Source organism: Ochotona curzoniae, unplaced genomic scaffold (assembly GCF_017591425.1).
Source record: "Ochotona curzoniae isolate NIBS_2020 unplaced genomic scaffold, NIBS_Ocur_1.0 contig_1, whole genome shotgun sequence".
Classification (NCBI taxonomy): domain Eukaryota; kingdom Metazoa; phylum Chordata; class Mammalia; order Lagomorpha; family Ochotonidae; genus Ochotona; species Ochotona curzoniae.
The window spans coordinates 32462851-32482254 of record NW_024464918.1 but is presented as its reverse complement, the minus strand read 5'-3'; the positions used below and the strand labels follow the sequence as shown (position 1 = coordinate 32482254).

At 41.0% G+C, this 19404-nt stretch overlaps 1 protein-coding gene across 1 annotated transcript in view; it reads right to left on the bottom strand.

Annotated features, from left to right (window-relative positions):
* The window catches only part of MEGF10 (multiple EGF like domains 10), a 145665-nt gene that overhangs the window by 86478 nt on the left and 39783 nt on the right, over positions 1 to 19404 (bottom strand). The window contains exons 3-4 of the mRNA XM_040970225.1: positions 12914 to 13015; positions 11237 to 11337 (exon numbers count right to left, since the gene is read on the bottom strand). Coding sequence (XP_040826159.1) covers positions 11237 to 11337; positions 12914 to 13015 — 203 coding nt within the window. The remainder of the gene's footprint in view (positions 1 to 11236; positions 11338 to 12913; positions 13016 to 19404) is intronic.

Genomic DNA, 19404 nt, shown 5'->3' with positions numbered 1-19404 from the left:
ATGAAATGACACAATGCTGGGGTAGAGAATAAATTGAGTCCTTGCATCATTGCCAAGGTGGGACTGGGAGCAATACTTCTTCACTAAAGCCTTGACCAGTTGGTCAGTTTGCTCAAGTTCATCAACTGTTCTTCTAATCGGATCTTCTTGTGGGCTAGCATTGAGGTGGACTCTGATCATCGAATACCCTTTTCCTATCCTCTAAGCAAAAGTGCTGACAAGATGATCCTGAGTTAGCATGGCAAAAAGAAACAGCTCACAAGCAGAAAGCTGATTTTTTTTCCCCAGGACAAAAGCAGAAGACAATAGTGGACATCTCAGATAAAGGATGATGACACAGGTATGATAGGAGGTACCTCTCCAGGACCCCAGAAGATCAAGGCACACTCAACAGTCTGTTACAGGGGTGGCAAATGTGTGCACCCTGCCATGCATCCCACGCCGAAGGCAGAAATCAGCACTGAGGTAACTCTGCTCCCTGCATGCCCAACTTCAAAATCCTAGGCAGCCACTTCCAAGGAACGGTACCCACTCTCCATAAAGGCAAGTTTATTGTAACTGCAGTCAAATATAAAACCCAAAGATGAAATGTGAGGACAATCTAAGAGTTGTATGGAAAACAGCCTGATTTGGTCCCCAAAGATATCACCCAAAAAGTGTGATTTCTATTTTTAGAAGAAAAAGCGAGTCCTGGGCAAGTGGACTTAGGTGTTTTTAAGGTTTCGATTTAAAAAAATTAGTTTAATACCCATTGCTGCGACCAGCATGGTGGCATAGCAAGCAAATCCTCTGCCTGTAGTGCCATCATCCCATATGGGTGTCAGCTTTAGTCCTGGCTGCTCCATTGCAGATCCAGCTCCCTGCTCATGGTTTGGGAAAGTGGTGGAGAATGATCCAAGTCCTTGGGTCCCAGATGGGACCAACTGGAGACCCAGATGGCCCTCCTGGTTCCAACCTTCAGACTGGCCCAGTTCTGGCCATGGTTGCCATTTCAGGAGTGAATAAACAGAAGGAAAATCCTTCTCTCTGTGTGTGTATCTTATTTTGTCTCTCTGTAATTCTTACTTTCAAGTAAAATAAATACTTTTAAAAAATAAAATCAACAAATTTCTGAAACACAGCATTGAAACAAGAGTGGAGTTCATATGTAGAACTGTTTCCTGTTTAAGCTTGTGCCACAGTTCAGCTCCCTGTTCATCTGTGGCCAGTGCAGTTTTATGTAAACTGGCCTAATCAAAAATCAGCTGTGAATATTTATTCCCTGCTCTGTTAATCAATTGTCACACTCTTCTGCTAAGAAGGGACAATCATATAGAGTTCAGTGTGTGGGAGTCACGGCTTCTCATTTACAGTTCCCAAGTTCTCTTAACGGCTGCCAAAGCCATGCAGGGCACATCCATGGGAACTGATCTCTCACCGTCAGAGCTTGCCTGAAAGGCAACGGCGTGGATAACCCAGGCTCCAACCCTCCTCCCTCTGTCTGTTATAAGCCACACTCTCCAAAGGCCTTCATGATTGCTTTAACCTGGAGTTCACATTGGACTTTCACCGTCTAACAAAAATTGGTAAAGAAAATGAAGGCAATAGTCACCAGAATGGTCCCACCCTTTGCAGCAGCTCCAGCAGTGGACAAGGCACAGAGGGAGCGGGAGCTGGACCAGAGTAGGGACCCCCAGCTGCTCCCTCTGTCCTTTTGTAATTCTGCTGTCTTTGCCCTCAGCCACAGGGAAGCCAAGGAGATTCAGCTGTGGATGTATGGCCAGCCTTGTCTCTGGGTTTACAGTGCTCCCCATGGAGGGGAAGTTGGCAACTTCCCACTCTGCTGCTTGCTGCCTTCTGCAAGCACACTGCTGCTTTTCCTGTGTATTTGTCCAAGTCCTGATGTAACCACATCTCTAGGCAACCTCCAACTTGGTAAGCATTCAACTCCCCAGTATGTGTTTGGAAATGAGTTGTGAGCATCTCCAAACACATTTTCCTGGAGTTGTGATGTTGCAATAATATTGGAGATCCCCAGGGCAACTTCAAAGGTTCTTTTGCTCCAAGTTTCCTGAATGAGCTACAGGGCTGTGGGGATCACGAGTCCCAACTCCTCTTCATGGGCCAGTGCATTCCCATTACAGCTGCCAAGAACTCCCCTCACAGCATGGAGTTAGAGATTCTTCCTTTCCACAGTGCTCAGGCCAGGGCAAGTGGAAGGTGAAGAGGGCCTGTCCCAGCCCCAAACCACCTTGTAGCTACACACAGTTGAGGCCTTGGGAAAGTTGGCCCCCTGGAATGCTGGGTGAGGTAACAGAATGGGACCATGTGAAGCAGGTGAGGATAAGGGGCTTGGAAGTGCTTGGACCTCTTACAGTTTGATTCCTGGGACATCAAGTTCCCAGATCAGTCTGTTTCTCTCACCTTTTCCACTGATGATGGTTATTTCTAGTAAGAATTTCTGTGGTTTTCTGGAGAATAAAATAGTCTCACTTTTCTACCCTGCTCTTGTGCTCTAACCCAAAATATGAAATGCTAATAGAAATTAAATTTTAAGGAGAACAGCATGGCAAGAAAACAAGAAAATGCTAAATGAAGCCAGGTACTGTTTTGCTCACCCAACAGGTTGAAAGCAGTAGTGCTACCTGATGTTGGCAAGGATTGGGGATAATGAGTATTTGTCTACTCTACACCATGGCTAAGTAGGAGAATATAGACTCTGGGCAATAGCCTGGCAATTTGTATGCAAAAACATTAAAATGTGGCTATGTGACTCATGATATCCACAGAAATAGACATGGTTATAGATGCTCCTGCAGCTTCATAAGCTCCTGTTCCTAATTTTGATCGATAGGAGAGAAAAAATATAGCACCCCTTCCAGGAGCCACCTAAGGAGATAGCCAGGGTTGTCTTCCCCCACCTCTTCTGCCTGCTGCTTGGGACCTAGAATGACAAGTGGAGGAATAATATATATAAACAGGAAGACAAGAACACAGGTTAAGTCACTGTGTGTGATGCTACAGTCACATATTAGAGCTCAGATTCAAGTCCCAGTTGTTTCACTTCCAATCCAGCCTAGGGATGACATAGATGACTGCCCAAGTACTCAGGTCCTTGTAACCATGTGGGAGAACCAGAAGGAGTTCCTGAGTCTCGGATACAACCTAGTTCAGCTCCAACCATTGTAGCCATTTGACGAGTGATCCAGCAGAAGGAAGATTTTTTTTCTCTCTCTCCCAGACTCCCTCCCTCATCCCTCTCCTCACTCTGCTTTCAAAGACATAGAGCTTAAAAAAAAAACCCATCCCAAATGACACAATGTGCATCTTTTACCCCCAAAATTAAAGTATTTGCCTTACAAATCATTTACACATGTGGAGATAGAAAACGATGATGCTCACTGTAGCCACCAAATGAGTTAAGTGTCTGACAAAAGGATATGTGCCAGTGCATTCCAATATTGCCAACTTCAGCCATAAAATGATATGTAAATTTAATTATTCCTAAGTAAATATGCACAGAATATATGCAAAGAAACAACAGCTTTCAAGAAAATCTACAGATTGTGTAAGTCTATACGTTTATCTGCATTTAAAGAAATGGGAAGATATCTGTAAAATATATATATATCAAAATGGTTGAACTGTAAGTGATGGTTTTGCCCCTTTTGCTCATCTGTTTTCCAATTATTTACAGTCTAAAAACCAAGATGACTTTAATGTAAAAAAATTAGTAATTTTATAAAGCTATAATGAATTCATGTCTCTTTTGAAGGGGTTTTGGTGCTGTACTTCCAGCAAAGTAGCATGCATGATAAGGATGGGGAGGAGATAAAAGCAGAGGGTGGCCCTTGCTAGGGCCATGGGAGACCTGGATGCAGCTCCAGGATCCCAGCTCCACTTTGACCCAGTTCCAGTCATTGCAGCTATTTGGGAATAAGCCAGCAGATAAAGAACTCTCTGGCTTTTTCTCTCTACACTCTCTCTCTAACCACCTTTCAAATACATAAAGAAAATCTTAAAAAAAAATCACACAACCATGTGCTTTGCACACATTATTCTATCATTTAGAGAAGTGTTTGGCCTTAAAAGTAAATATTTAAATAGAAAGAATACATGATTATTTCAGCTATCAACCTAATGAAGCCAAAAGAATTACATTTATATATCTTGATAGATTAAACAGATTTAACTATATTAAAATTAATGCTAAGAAATAAAATGTCTGAAATCCAAGTTAAAGATGTACCATTAAAAACAAGCAACAGCCCAACATGCTCCAAAATGCATCATGTTCTCTGGTATTCACTGTAAGGGAACACTATGCAGCTCTTAGAAATGAAAATCTTGTTACATGTTACAACACAGATGAACCTCCAAGGCTTGAGCTAAGTGCAATAAAATAGTCACCCAAGGAACCCTATTAAAAGTAGATATAATCAAAGAATCAGAACATAGGAAAGTGTTAAGGCAGGAGAAAGGACAGGAGTAAGGTGTTCCACATAATTGAAATGAATGCTTAAAAATAGAGTGCTCAACTTACTGTTACCTGGTTTTTACCAAAATAACAGAAAATAAGTACTGGGGGGGAGGAAGTCAGCAAATTGAAGAGAGCACCACAATTACCCTTAAAAATTAAGCTAAAAATATGAGAGGAGATGATTATTGCTTTGGAGAGAGAAATATCTCAGACTTCCGAAGACTGTGAACCACATACATAAACTTGTAGGAGAATCAGAATCTACAGTTGTCATAGCTTTTGTCTTCAGATATCAATAATATTTATGAGAATATGCTACAGAATAAAAGACTCTCAGTCCATGTGGGAGCTTCTGGGTTCAAGAGCTGACCGTGGTTCCTGACGCTGGGGCTGGGAGGCAGTGATGGTGCTTTAAATGAATGTCCCTGTTACCTACATGGAACCTGGCCCAGTCCCAACAAGCGTGGGTGTTTAGGGAGCAAGCGCAGATGAAAACTCTCTGGTTTCTCTCTTATTTCCCTCTTCCCATCAAACTACCCAATTAATCAACATTGAAGGTAATTAAGCTTGTGAAACATTTATGAAAGGCCTGGCATGATGACTTCCTGGCTAAATCTTCACCTTGCAAGCACCAGAATCCCTTATGGGTGCCAGTTCATGTCTGACCTGCTCTACTTCTCATCCAGTTTCCTGTTTATGGCCTGGGAAAACAGTAGAGGATGGTCTAAAGCCTTGAGACTCTGCACCCACATAGGAGATCTGGAAAAAACTCCTGGTTCTTGGTTTTGGATCGGCCTAGCTCCAGCCACTGAAACCATTTAGGAAGTGAACCAGTGGATGGGAGATCTTTCTGTCTCTCTTCTCAGTAAATCTGACCTGCATTTCCAATAAAAATAAATTAGTATAACTTAAAAAGTTTGTGAAAGGCCTCAGTGCTTTGTTAAAATTTGTGAAATTGATGATTGAATTATCTATAAGGTGAATTTGCTTATGAAACAAAATTTGGGGTTTATAAGTGTAGCAGTCAATCAGTAATTATTAAAAATCAAAGTAAAGCTCTGAATAGGCACATAGCTACGCACACTCAGGCAGCCAAAGCTCACATTTAACAAATACTGAAGAGTAGTTAGCATTATCTGGGATGCATGGCTTCTTTACCAAGACAAAAATCAAAAATGTATTTTTTATATAAAAAATATTTCCACATTTAAAATGTACTGAATTTCAAATTTTGAACAGCTACATTTATTATAAATCTAGAATCTGAAAGAGGATGGATTTCATTAACTCAGGGACACTCTCTTCTGCTCAGAGGAGTGCAAAGCAACATATTCTATGTGACTAGAAAGAAGGGCTTGAGTCTAGTCATAGTTAAACACAAAACAGAGAAATGAGTGATTCACAATGTACAGTTTAAGTGTGGGCAAGTTAGTTGATATGCTTAATAAAGAACTGTCATGGAATTACTTCTAATTTCATTAGAATCTTAGGGCTTATTATTTATGCTGTGTTATAGCTACAGTAGAATACTTGAGTGCTTTTGAACTAAAAACCAGACACCACAAATACTATTAAAAAATCAAAACAAGCACAGTAGTTGAGATGCTTGCCTTGCATATTATAGTCCTGAGGTTTGAGTTCCAGCTCCATTTTGTGCCCAATCCAATTTCCTGCTAAGGCACACTATGGGGGTGACAGCTCAAGTATCTGGATCCCTGTTATCCATGCAGGAGCCTGAATGGAGCTACTGATGTTGTTCCTGCCCAGTCCCAGCTGTTGCAGTTCTTTGTGGAGTGAACTAGAAGATGGAAGACGTGTGTGTGTTTGTGTGTGTGTGTGTGTGCACACTCCTACTTCTCAAATAAGAAAAACTTTCTTTTTAAGTTAGTAAAAGTTTACATGCAAGGATTTCACATTTTGAAAGAAGCTAATTTATTTTATTTGAAAGGCAGAATTACAGGGACAGATCTTCCATCTGCTAGTTCACTCCCCACATGGTTGTAATGGTCAAAGTTGAACCAATCCAAAGCCAGAAGTCAGGAGCCAGGAGCTTTTTCTAGGTCTCCCACGTGGGTGCAGGGACCCAAGAACTTGAGCAATCCTCCACTGCTTTGACAGGACACGTAAGCAGGGAGCTAGCTCAATGAAGCAACCAGGACACAAAGCAGCACCCATGAGGTAGGGTGGAGGATTAGCCTGATATACCACTGCACCAGCCCCAGGATTTCACATTTTTCATAACATTTTCTTAAATGTTATCTGAACTAAATGCAGACAATACAACTCTGCATGAGTAATGAGTATTAAAACTCATCCTATAGGTCAGAACATGTTTCACAAAGAAGTTGCCTAATGATAGCGTACATCAGAGTACCTCTGGGAGTTTGATGCAGATTTAATTCACCTGTTTTCAGCCAGAATGGAAGGAGTGATAACAGAGTCTCCTGTGCATTCAGATCACATGGGTACATGAGCATCATCCCTCCCTGCCCAACACCAACTGGTCATACTGGAAACGTCACTACTGTGTCAGTCTCCTTATCCATGTGTCCTCATAAGTGTCCATATCTATGAAATAAGCATAATTCTATCCGCATCAGAGGGATGTTTTAGGAAGCATGAACCCAGCACTCCGTGTGCACTCAACAAAGCTAACACTTACTTTGCTTTTATTTTTATATGCATTAAACAGGTTCTTAGATCAGCATAGCACAGCATGTTGAGCTACTGTCTATTACGCCAACATCCCGTAGAAGTTCCAGTTCATTTACCAACTGCTCTGCTTCAGATCCAGCTCCATGCTAACGTACCCTAAAACGCAGCAAAGGATGACCCATGTAAGAAACCCAGATGAAGCTCTTGGCTCTTGGTTTCAGCCTGGCCCAGCTTCAGTCATTGTAAGACTTTGGGGAATAAACCAACAGATGGAAGATCTCTCTGTAACTCTGCTTTTCAACTAAATTTTTTTTAAAATCCTAAAAATAAAATGGCACTTGGATCCTGAAACTCTTTAAGAGCAGAAGAAAATGTCTGGCTTATACATGTACATGACTGTCCCTCAGAATCCATGGGGAATTAGTTTCAGGGACATTGCCTCACTGCTGCCCTGAAAATCCATGGATGCTCAAACGTTTTTTAGATATTGTGGCATTTTGCATATAACCTGCATATAACATCCTCAAAACCTTAAATCATCTCTAGGTTGTTTCTAATACCTAACATACCATTAACACCACATAGATGACAGTTATACTATTTTTTTTTAGAGAATAATGACAAGAAAAACATCTGTAAACGTGCAACACAGACACAACTGTACTGAGTTTTTTTTTTTAATCCAAATTTGGCTGAAATCATGGTTGCAGAAACCAACAGGGCAGGGGCTCTATTCCCTAGAGCCCATTCTGCTGGCGCTGTGCATGCCCAATCAATAATGTTAAATCTGACCAAAAATTGAATCAAATTTCTCCTATCAAGGAAAGGAGAAAATTATTTGACACAAATGAACAAGCAAATTCCATTACCAGGTCAAGTTAAAGTGGATATTTCTTTTCTTCCTAAGCACAAACTAAGCTACAAGAGCCCGCCACTCTCCTGGCGTGGTTACAAGCTCTCTCCATGCAGCTCTGTTTTAGAAGTCACTATCACCCAGGCTCCTTCCACAAGGGGAGCCTGGCAGGTGCTCCTGAGGCTGCTCAGCTCTTTCCACAGCTCAGCCAACACTGAGCTGGCAGTCAATTCCATAGCAGGCTGGAGAAGAGGACTTTAGCCCAGGAGTGCTGGACCACTCCTGATGAAGAGCAACTTCTAGTACCTGTGAAGTATTGTCATCTCTGAAACTGGGGAGAGCCAGAGCCAGCTCCCTCCCAGGAAACCTGAGGAAGTTGTGACAGGTGGGTAGGCAGCTGTCACTCCCAGGTCAACTCTCCAGACTATTATCCACTATGGAGGGTAAGGAGGGGTGGGGGAGCCATCCTCTGCTGAAGGAGCTACCCACAAGAAACACATATCAAACACAAGTATTTGCATGAAACTAAACTTTTTTTGACTTCCAGGTAAATTGACCGCCAGAAATTATCATGATTGATTCCTGTGTTTTGATGCCTTTGGAAACTGGCAATAGTTAAAAGCAGATGGTGTTATCTGCCTGGTAGTAAAATCTGATTGAAACGGAGATCCTAAAAGCCAAAGGGTGAATCCAGTACATTCTTTTCCTTCTCTAATCACAGGGGTGCCCTGAAGACCAGCTATGGAGGGCACAGCAGTTACTGTGATGCATCCCCAAGAACTGAGGAAGTAAGAGACCTCAGACTATCTCCAGGAACTGAGGAATTAAATTAAGACCTCAGAGCAGAGATGCAAAATACTCTTAAAGACACCAAATAGCTCTGAAGCCAGAGAAAGTAGATGGTAAGCTGATTAAACGTATTACCATATCTAAAGACAACTTTTCTATAGCTATCTTCAGAGACCTTGGGGCAGCCAAAACAAACAAACAAACAAATTAAACCTTTAAAAGTAGAATACTAGAAGCAAGTGCTAGAGATGTTCAAACCTGGGGCTTAGGGACACTCCAAAACCTATCTAGTAGGAAGTGAAAAAATAATTTTTACCAAGGTAAAATAGTCAGTCATGACAGTGCTATTGCAAACGCCTACTATTCCTCGGAGGGCTGTACTAGCACACAAAATAACAGATATTAGGCTAAAATGGTGCCATGGAACGATGAACCCCTCTGCCTCACCTGCCACGTATGTATCTACACTCCTCACATCCGTTCTCAAGCAGAAGCTTTTGGGGACACAAGGTTTAGCTGGAAGACCAAAGCCTGAGCACCTCTCTGAGCCCTGTGTAACGCAATGCAATAGCATCTGGGCTGCATATATGCAAGTCCTGTGACTTGGATTAATAAAAAGGTACCTGAGGAGAAGGAGATACTCTCAGGGTGTTGATTACCTATTTTTTTTTTTTTTAGGCTGAACACTGATAAGGGCACCCAGGTCATGTCACTGAGGCCTCTGGGATGTGGCCTGCCCCTTCCCACCTTGTGTGTGCTCAGTGCTGCTTGGGCCACCAGTCAAGACCACTGAGATCAGCTCATGATTATTCTCTAAGATGTTTGATTAAAAACACATAATTTTTCTTATCCAGCATCAGGAATCAAAGGCATGCAAATTAAGGGAAAAAACTAGTAGAGAGAAAACTGGCACAGAATATAAGTAAAAGGACTTTTCAGTTACTGCCTGTGGGTGTAGAAACTGGTAAAACCAAACCCTCAGAAAAAGGTATATCTCTGACCCAGCTGTCATGTTTCTAGAAATTTAGCCTTTCCTAACTAAGAATATGAACATTATTTAATAACAATGATAACTTTAGAAGTAGTCCATAATAAGTCAAACTTGAAACTGATAAATATGTAAGAATTGAGGTTGGTTAAATCTCTAGACAATGCAACGTGTTTCCTCCTAACCAGGAAAAACATTCACAATAAATTTCCATATTCTTCTTCTGGTTTGGCTGTGGATTCCTACATTCTCCTATGAATGTTTATTATCATACATCATGTTGAGTCTGAGGAGCTAACTGCATTGTAAATGGAGTTTAACTCCAATCTCTCTCTCTGACAGCAAAGAACCTCCAAGAGGTACAAAGGACTTCTTGGAGAGCACCCAAGTGAGTGGTGGCAAAGCCAGAACTATCTTGGGCTCTGCAGGTCCTAAGAGCTCAGCCAGTCCTGGTGTCTCTAGATTGCAGCAGAGCCCTGTCTCATCTGTTCAACTTCAGTGTCCCAGGGCAGATGGCAGAGGTACCCCTCTACTTGTGTGCAGAGCCAAAATATTATTCAAACTAATTTTTTTTTTGTATTTGAGACAGACAGAAAAGCAGAGAAAGAGAGCTCATCCATCTATTGGTTTACTTCTCAATGGCCCACAACATTTGGGCCTGAATAAGTCCTAGGACAGAAGCCTGGAACTCCATCCTGGTGGTGTCATCTGCTATCACCTGTGTATTAGCAGGAAGCTGGAATCAAAAGTGGAACCAGGAGTTGAACTCAGCCACTCTCATAGCCAAGACAGGGTCACAAGTGGCAACTCACCCACCCATTGTGCTAAATGCCCTTCCATGAGTAATAAAGCAAAACTCATGATCTCTAAGTGATCTACACACAACAGTAAGAAGTATCAATTGCAAACCACATTCCTCCCAACACTGTAGAATCAGTGTGTTTTGAGATATCAAATTTCTCTTAAGACATCTCAGAATGAATTAGTAAGATGGAGAGGTTAAGAGAAGAGGGAATATGACCATGAAAAAAACTCAACTTTGTGACCCAGACTCACTATCATTTCATAGCATTTATAGCCCCCATTTTAACACAATTCATCGTTTTATGCACCATGGAATGCCAGGCTGGCCTCTTGGAAGTTGACTTAGGTCAGCTGAAGGAAAGATGTCTCTGTTCTTTTCTGTGCCCTAAGTCCAGAAACTGCTGGCCAATATCCAGTGACATATTTATTGAAGAACTGAAATTGACAGCCAGATCCAGTCTTGAATAGTCTTTCTACACAGCTGCTTTCTCCTCAATCAACATTCAGTTGCAGACTTTTGTCAGAGCAAGGGGCGATGCTTCCCTGGTCATAAATCCACAATGTAACAGCTACAAGTAGGAGGTAAGGTTCCAAAACCCATCATCTCCCAGACCCTCACCATGGCTGTATTTTCTCAAGTACACCGGCACAAGGAGGAACAGATCAAAGAGGTGAAAATCCTACTTACGGACACACATTTCTCTGCTTTCGTAAAATCCAGGACAACACTGGGATTTACGCCTATACATGGTTTTCTCCCCATGTCGATAGGCTGTCCGGTAACTGATTCTACACAAGGGGGAAAACCATAGGGTTAGTTCTTTTGCACAACAATTTGATTAAAAGCATTTCTACTTTTCTAAAAAAGTTAGTCAATATAACATAACCATGAAAGTCAAAGAACTTGAAAATAACAAGAAATATGGTACATATATGTCTTGACCCATATTACACTCTTATAACAAGTTGGTAAGAGCATGTCAAGATGGCCTATTTAAACTAAACTGTGTTTGATTTCAAGAGATCAGATTACGTGATTTTCCTATTTCACTTATCTTGAAGAGTGTTGATTAATTCTGTGTGTGATTCCCATCTAAGCCTCATTCACTTGCATCTTTTTTTTTCCACTTGTGTGTCTCTGAAAGGATAATTTCAGAGAATCCCTCTAAAAACCTATGTCGGCACAATTTCATCTCCTTATAAAATAGGAGGGAAATAAACAAAGGATTATTCCCTGACCTGGAACATCATTCACTCACTGATTAATTCATAGAACATGTGTTATAGAATTTCTTTTCCATTGTGCTCATAGCTATTCTTGCCCCTAGCAAAGTAGCAATGACCAAAATACATGTGCTTTCAAAGAAATTCTGTTCTATTGGGGAGACAGATCTGATAGAATTTACAGGACCACACAAAGTAAACAAATAACTAGGTCATACAATGATTAAACAGGTCATATAATGATAAAACACCTAAAAATAAACCCAAGGCAGAAATAAAGAGTATGATATGTAGGGATTGAGCGCTAGTATACAGAAAGCAGCCAAGCACAGCTTATATGAAGAAATGACAGTGAATATGATATCATTTAATGCAGCATAAGTCATCAGGTGCTACATTTGACTCATGAGAGTTCTTCTTTATACTATTAAAACAATATACTATTATATATTATATTATGCTATATTATACTATCTATAATATACTTGTTAACAATAATATGTGGCTTGTTTTACTTAAGGTGCACATTTAAGTTTAAATAGAGTCAGATGTCCAATTAGAAACATAATCTGGGCCCAGTGCACTGGCCAAGTTTTGACTAAAGTCCTTGCCTTGCAACCTGGGACCCCATATGGGCACCAGTTTGTAGCCAGGCTGCTCCACTTCCCATCCAGCTCCTTGCTTGTGGACTGGAAAGCAGTTGAATGGCCCTGCACCCATGTGGGAGACCTGGAGGAAGCTCCTGGCTCCTGGCTCTAGACCAGCTCAGCTCCAGCCATTGAGGCCACTTGGGGCACAAGGAAGATCTTCCTCTCTGTAAATTTGATTTTCCAATAAAAATAAGTAAATATTAAAAAAGAAACATTATTTAAGGTTTCATTCATATTTAAGATTATTTCCTTAGGTTTTGTACAATATAGAACCCAGATGGATTTTTGCTAACAAAGGGGACAGACAGCAGACAATGTCTCTGTAGTCAGGACATGGGGTGCCACTGTGCTTTTCTATGTCCATCAACGGAGCAAGGTTAGGACTTGAGCAAGGAATGGACAGATACTCATTTTGAGTGATAAGCATCTCTGATTATCTCAGATTGCACTCTCAGTTAGCCAACTGGTAAACCTGTCTGAACTCCCAGTACCTGTGCCGGGTGCATTTGAACCAGTTGAGGATGTCTGTGCAGCTAGTGTAGTAGACCTGATCAAAGGGATGTGGGTATGACTCCTGCACAGTCACGGAGTAGCTGGAAAGAAAAAGAAGAAACAAGAACTCAGTGTATCTCCTTTTTATACGAATGCCACGCTCTGTCCTGACAAACCATTCTAGAGATGCAACTCCACCTAGACTTGTGAAAAAGGACCTTGTGGCAGCCACTTGGCCTCACTGAGAGGACACCTATGTCTTACCTAACTCTGGCTACCTGTTAATACAGATGCTGGAGGGCAATGGTCACGGCACACGTGGAATTCCTGCCACCCACATGGAAGACTCGGACTAAGTTTCCATCTCCCAGCTTCTCCGCTGTCTTAGCCCCAGGTATTTATAGTCATTTTGCGGAGTGAATGAATGGATGACAGCATTGTCTATCTCTTCCCTCAAGTATGTATCTTTTTAAAGTTCCCATATTTTTACAGTGCTTTCTTTTTTTGAATGCCAAATATACCAATAATAACATCATATCTAAAAGACAAAAATTTATATTGTAAATTTCAAAGGAAAGTCTCTTTCACTGTTGTGTATAAGCCTGAGTATTCCTAATTTAAAAACTACAGCATGCTATCCTTTTCTGTATTTAATTCCTTCTCATTGTTCCTGTGCACCAGATAATAAAAATATTTCAAAAATTTTTTTCATTCTAAGTCTACATGTAAGCAATAAGAAAATCAGCAAAGAGACAATTCGAGTTTTTATAAGAGAGTACATTCTGCTGCTGATTTGGGAAAGTCAGAAAGCACACATTGCAATGGTGGAAATGCAGAAGAACTAACTTTCATGTGCTGGTCCTATCCCTCAGGTACTGGAAAACCACACACAAGATCTAAATAACAAGTGCCCAGATAACTTTCAACTCAGCCAAGTTCCAAATATATGGCCAAGACAATTAACCTGAAATAATAATATCAACAGCTTGCTGCTACTTCTTGAACAGTCTGTTTTTCTTTTCTTTCTTTTTTTTTTTTTTTATTCCAGTACATTTTCACTGACAGCTTCTTGTTGGAGCAATCCTTCAGGCCCAAGAATGTGCGTTCTTGGGAAACATCCATGAATCACAAAGACCATCCAATGTTCAGTTCCACACTTCTTAATGTTAATCTATTACGTGCTAAGAGTTTAGTGTCTGCCTGCAAGAAAATCCCGAGAAAATTCTCTGCAAAAACAATTTATTCTGTTTAAGTCATTTAAAGATTTCCACTAAATTCCCCAGCTTACACCAACAGACAAAATGAGCCATAATCACTGACTCCCTTGCTGGAAATCAATAACCCAAGTTCATTAACAGGAACTGTCAAGTAGAGAAGGGGCATGAAGAGTGAGGCTGAAACTTCAACACTGAGAATTCCAGTTAGACTGGGGCAGAAGACTGTGTTTCTACGAGATCTTCGTGGTGCTGATCTGACAACAATGGGCTGGTTTTCTTTCTGCAGCTGGTCTTTGGTAGTCATTACATAGCCAGTCTTCAATATGACATCTCTGAAATAATCATGCCATTCACATTTGTGTGCGTCTCAGGCTTTGGGATACTGGAGATGCATTTCTAGGTAAATCTGGGCACCCTCTCTAAAAGCCAAGCAGATTAAATGGGCTCCTTTGAAATGATCATTGGACTAACAGAATACAGGGTCATACTCCTGATCTGACACTGAAACACTGGGGTGACCTTCAGCACATGACCTCACCTCCCTGGGTTTTGATTATGACATGCCCTAAACAAGGACGTCAGAGACAGTGGCAAAGATCCTTTCTCATTTGGGATCCTGGATGTCTGATGATGTACATTTGGGATTACAATTTCAACCCTAAAAGGTGATCCTTGTTACTATCTGCCAAACCAAGTTTAAATGAGGACAGGATGTGTAATTGCTCCTATGCTACGATATTACCTGTTAGGGAAAAGTCAGAGGTCTCCTAAGAAGTTTTTATATTCTTGGGATGACATTTCACATTAAGTTCTTGATATTTTCTGCAATTCTTGAGATCCATACTGATGCAAACCTTTGGAGCTTCTTTAACAATTCTTTTCCTTTCCAATTCAGCTGCTTGGAAATAGCCAACTCTCAAAGTAATTCGGATCATATATCTGTCCTATTTTTCATGGAGAGTGAAGTGTGTAAATTCCTGTGTGTTCACCTGATCTATCAGTCCCATCTCAACCATGAGTAAAATAGAGCAACTTCCAACCCAGGTTAAAGGAACAAAAGACAAACGAGTCAAATGGCAGCTTGAAGGAAAATTTTATTCTACAAGGTTCTATAGTATCAACCTAGCTGAACTTCCTGGAGCAAGACTGATAAAGAGCTCTCAGGAAATGTCACAGGCCAGGCTGTGAGGCTCGGCTCTGTGTGCCTCTGCTCTGATCCTCAAAAAACAATCACTCCAGCTGTTCGATGTGGGTGGAAGATCACCACACACTCCCTGATTTTGTAAGCAAAACAACACACGTTTTCACTCATTTCTAGCAACGTGGAGTTTCTCTGAGGAATGCCTGAATCTGTCCACATTCTCTCTTTGCCACCTGGTATACTGATCAACACGACTCCCAGGATGCCTCTCAGGGCTTGGGACTTAAAAAGACACTTCTCTATAAGAGGGCAACCAACATACGTGGGATTCCAATTAAACAGACATTTGTTGAATGATTCCCCCTACCTTTTTTTTTTCAAAAGAATTATGTCAAAGGCAAAATTATGGGTATAGGGGAGGGAGGAGAGCAAGACAGAGAGAGAAATTTTCCATTCGCTGGTTCACTTCCCAAATGCTTACAATGGCCAAACCTGGGCTAGGCCAAAGCCAGGAGCTTCATCCAGTTCTCCCAAATGTTTACAGGGGCCCAAGTACTTGGGTCATACTTTGATGCTCACTCAGTCCCAATTAGCAAGGAGTGTGATCAGAAGTTGTGCAGCCAATATTTGAACCAGCAGCTGAATTGGATGCTGGCAGCATAATCTACTATGCCACAACATGGGCTCCAGTGGAGCAACTTCTATGTGATTTCTGCTCTACAGAAGCTCCCAACACAAAAAATCCTAAATAAAATGTGATATGGCTTTCTGAAAAAAATATAGCATGGAACAAGGAACAAATGGCAAGATAAAATTCACTGTTTTGCATTTTCTCTTCAGTCTCGATTATTTTTGCTAAAATTAATCTGATGTTTGAACCCAGTTCAGAATCAACTGAATATAAATTACTTTTTACACTGCCCAGAGAGCAAGACTTTCACTTATGTTTTTAGGGGGATGTGGCCTAAACCTTCTCAATCCAAATTTCTTTTTTTCCTCTGTTTTCTATATATTCTTTCCCTTTCCTATACAGTTTTAGTCTTTCCTTCTCTGCTTTAAAGGCTACGAATATTTGGAAAGCAAATATTTAAAGAGAGAGGAAGAGAATTCTCTAGTTCTTCCAAAGACAAATAGTATTATGCTGTACTTCTTCTGTATAATGTCTAGGGCTTACGGTTTTTAGTTTTGGAGGATTTAGAAAATGTTTCTGTTATTATAACTATGCCCTCTACATACTTTAAAAATCTGCATTTCAAACTCTGTGTCTGAGTATTTTATCATGTTAGTAAATAGTCTTTATATCCTCAGGAGTGACTCAGTAACTACACCCAGTAAATGACCATCCCTGTTTTGCTGAGCATCCTTCCATCATTACATAATTAAGCTGTTGTCACTTTTCCAAGGGCCTGCTTTCCGTGAGCTTTGGCGTTGGGTTGTGAAGAAAATGTCTCCAAGAATGGGTCTGCCTCCTCTGTGCATCATCACTGCTGCTCTGGCCAGGGCCCAGGGTGCTGTTTGGATTTTTTAAATTTTATTTGTTTTTATTATTTCATGATTCAGTTCTCTCCTCTCCAAATCTTTGCTCTCCCACCGCCCACTGATTTCCCCCATATCACTACAATAGTACAGGCCTTCAATATCACTTATAAGCCCATTATTCTGCTATTTAAGTGTGTACTGACACTGCAGGCATGGACAATGTTTGAGAGTCCAACATCTTGTTGTCAAAATACATTCAATGGGTTCATTATGAGCCCATCTTTGGTTTGGAAGTAGAGATGTACTTTGTGTTGTATTTTCATTGCATTGTACGTGATAGTCTGTACTACACAGTTACTATACATCCCCTTAAATGAAAATCCATAAAACAAAATCAACAGCGGAGAGAAAAATAGAAAATATACAACACGAAGTTAATAACATGCTTCTAAATGACTAATGTGTCACTGAAGAAATGAAAATCTGAGACCTTTTTCAAGTAAATGATCCAATTGTGTGACCTATGAGTCAGTGAGAAAATTAATAAGAATAACAAAACCTTTTTTTTTGAATGAATGAAAATAAAGACAAAAATGTCAAACCCCCTGAGATGTAGCAAAAATAATATTGAATGGGCTATTGATCTTATATTTTGCGTGAAGGATGGCTTATATCAGAGAGAACATATGATATTTGTCCTTTTGGGATTGACTTGTTTCACTCAGCATAACAGTCTGTAGTTGGGGACAATTGGTTGCAAATGGTAGCATTTCATTCTTTTTACTGGCTGAGTAGTATTCCATAGAATAAATTACTCATAGAGCAATTTCTTATCCACTCCTTTTTTGATGAACATCTGGGTCATTTCCATGTTTTTACAATTGCAGATTGTGCTGCTGTAAACAGAGGATTACAGGTCTCTTTCTCGTATGTAGATTTCATTTCTTTTGGGTATATTGCCCTCCTTCTCTGTTGGTGGGAGTGTAGGCTAGTGCAACCACTATGGAAGTCAGTATGGAGAGCACTATGAGAACTACAAACTGATTGGCTGTATGACTGTATTGTTTGGATTTAATCAGCTTCTCTGCTAACAATCCAGGCCTCCACCCTCATCAGTAGCTGTTCTAAAGCCACAGAGCTAGAAGACACCTACGCTGAGAACGAGCAATACAGCCTGAGGGCTGGCGAGCCAGCCTGGGGTCAGCACTAGCAGCAGGACCCTCACCATCAAGCTGACACACAGCTGCAAAGCCCACCTCGACCGGATACGAGGAATCCAACTCCAGTTCTGCACTATTTCAGCACTGAGATGCAAAACTTACTTTCTGCTTGTTTGTTTCATCTTCTGAAAACATGTCATCACCATGACATTCACCTACTAAATCTCATCCGGGGAGAAACCCCAACAAGATTTAATTTAAGGTCAAGGAACAAGGGAGGGGAAGGGAGAAGACATCATCACTTGGACAATTTCCAAAGTCATTAATTACATTTTATTTGCCTAAATTATCTTGTTATGTTAATCAGATATGGTAATAATCATCATTTCTTATCTCTGCTGGCTTCAGGAACTGATTCGATTACTGCCACTTCTGAGATAGTAATTGAAGATTTGGGCAAAGAGCTGTTTCTCTCCATCTGTGCCGTCTTTAGAAGAACCCGTGCAAGCCGGCAAATCTCAGACTCACAGAACAGAGCACAAGGACATGGAGAAGCAGCCGCTGAATTGCAGACTCGCTCTCCAGAAGGATGCTGTGCAGATTCCCTTTGACTGCGAACATCCCTTGTGTATTTTGCATAATTTAATTTCTTTCATTTCATCTAATGCATGATTTCTCAAACATCTTTATTTGAAGATGAGTATTTAGCAATCAGTGAGGATGCAGCCAGAGAGAAGCACAGATAGGAGACTTGTGCAGTGCTTTTCAAAGCTCGGATTTTGCTCAGGTGCAGATTCTGACTCAGTAGTACCTGGTAGGAGCCCAGAGTCTGCACTACTCACCAGGGCATAGGCCAGTTCCACAGGTGCACCAGAGGCAAGGTTCTGGGTGATTCCATGGCTCAGGCCCATTGGGTACAGGCAGTTTTTGTTACAAGAATGTCTCGATGGGCCCTGTGGACTCCATCACAAAGAATGATACCTTTTCTATGGGCAACTCTGTTATAGCAGGAGAAACTGTCACTTGCATCTTTCTAGACCCACTTTAATTGACTTGGCATGCCTTCCCCATGCTTGCCAAAGGAATTGTACTTGTTTTACCTGTCTTCTAGAAATTAAGATCTAACTTGATAGCAGAAAGCTTTACAACTTAAGAATTACAGCTGTTGCTTTGTCTTACGATTGGTAAGTAGAAAAAAGCATAACCAAGAAGAATAGTCGCCATCATTTTCCTATCTATCCACACTCAATTCCTCTTGACCTGAGTCGTATTTCAGAGGTTAGTCTGGTCACATGTGCAACTGCAGGATTTTACAAGGTCACCAATGAAGATGGTCCTTGTGTATTATTCTCTTCCACTCTTCAAGGCTCCCTTCCCACCACAGCTGTCCGCATTTGGTCATTTCCTGTCCTATCTGAGGGTGAGCTCACTCACTCAACAATTAGCTGTCGAGTACAAGCCATGGAAAAGGCAGTGCTCAGACAGCAGGAATT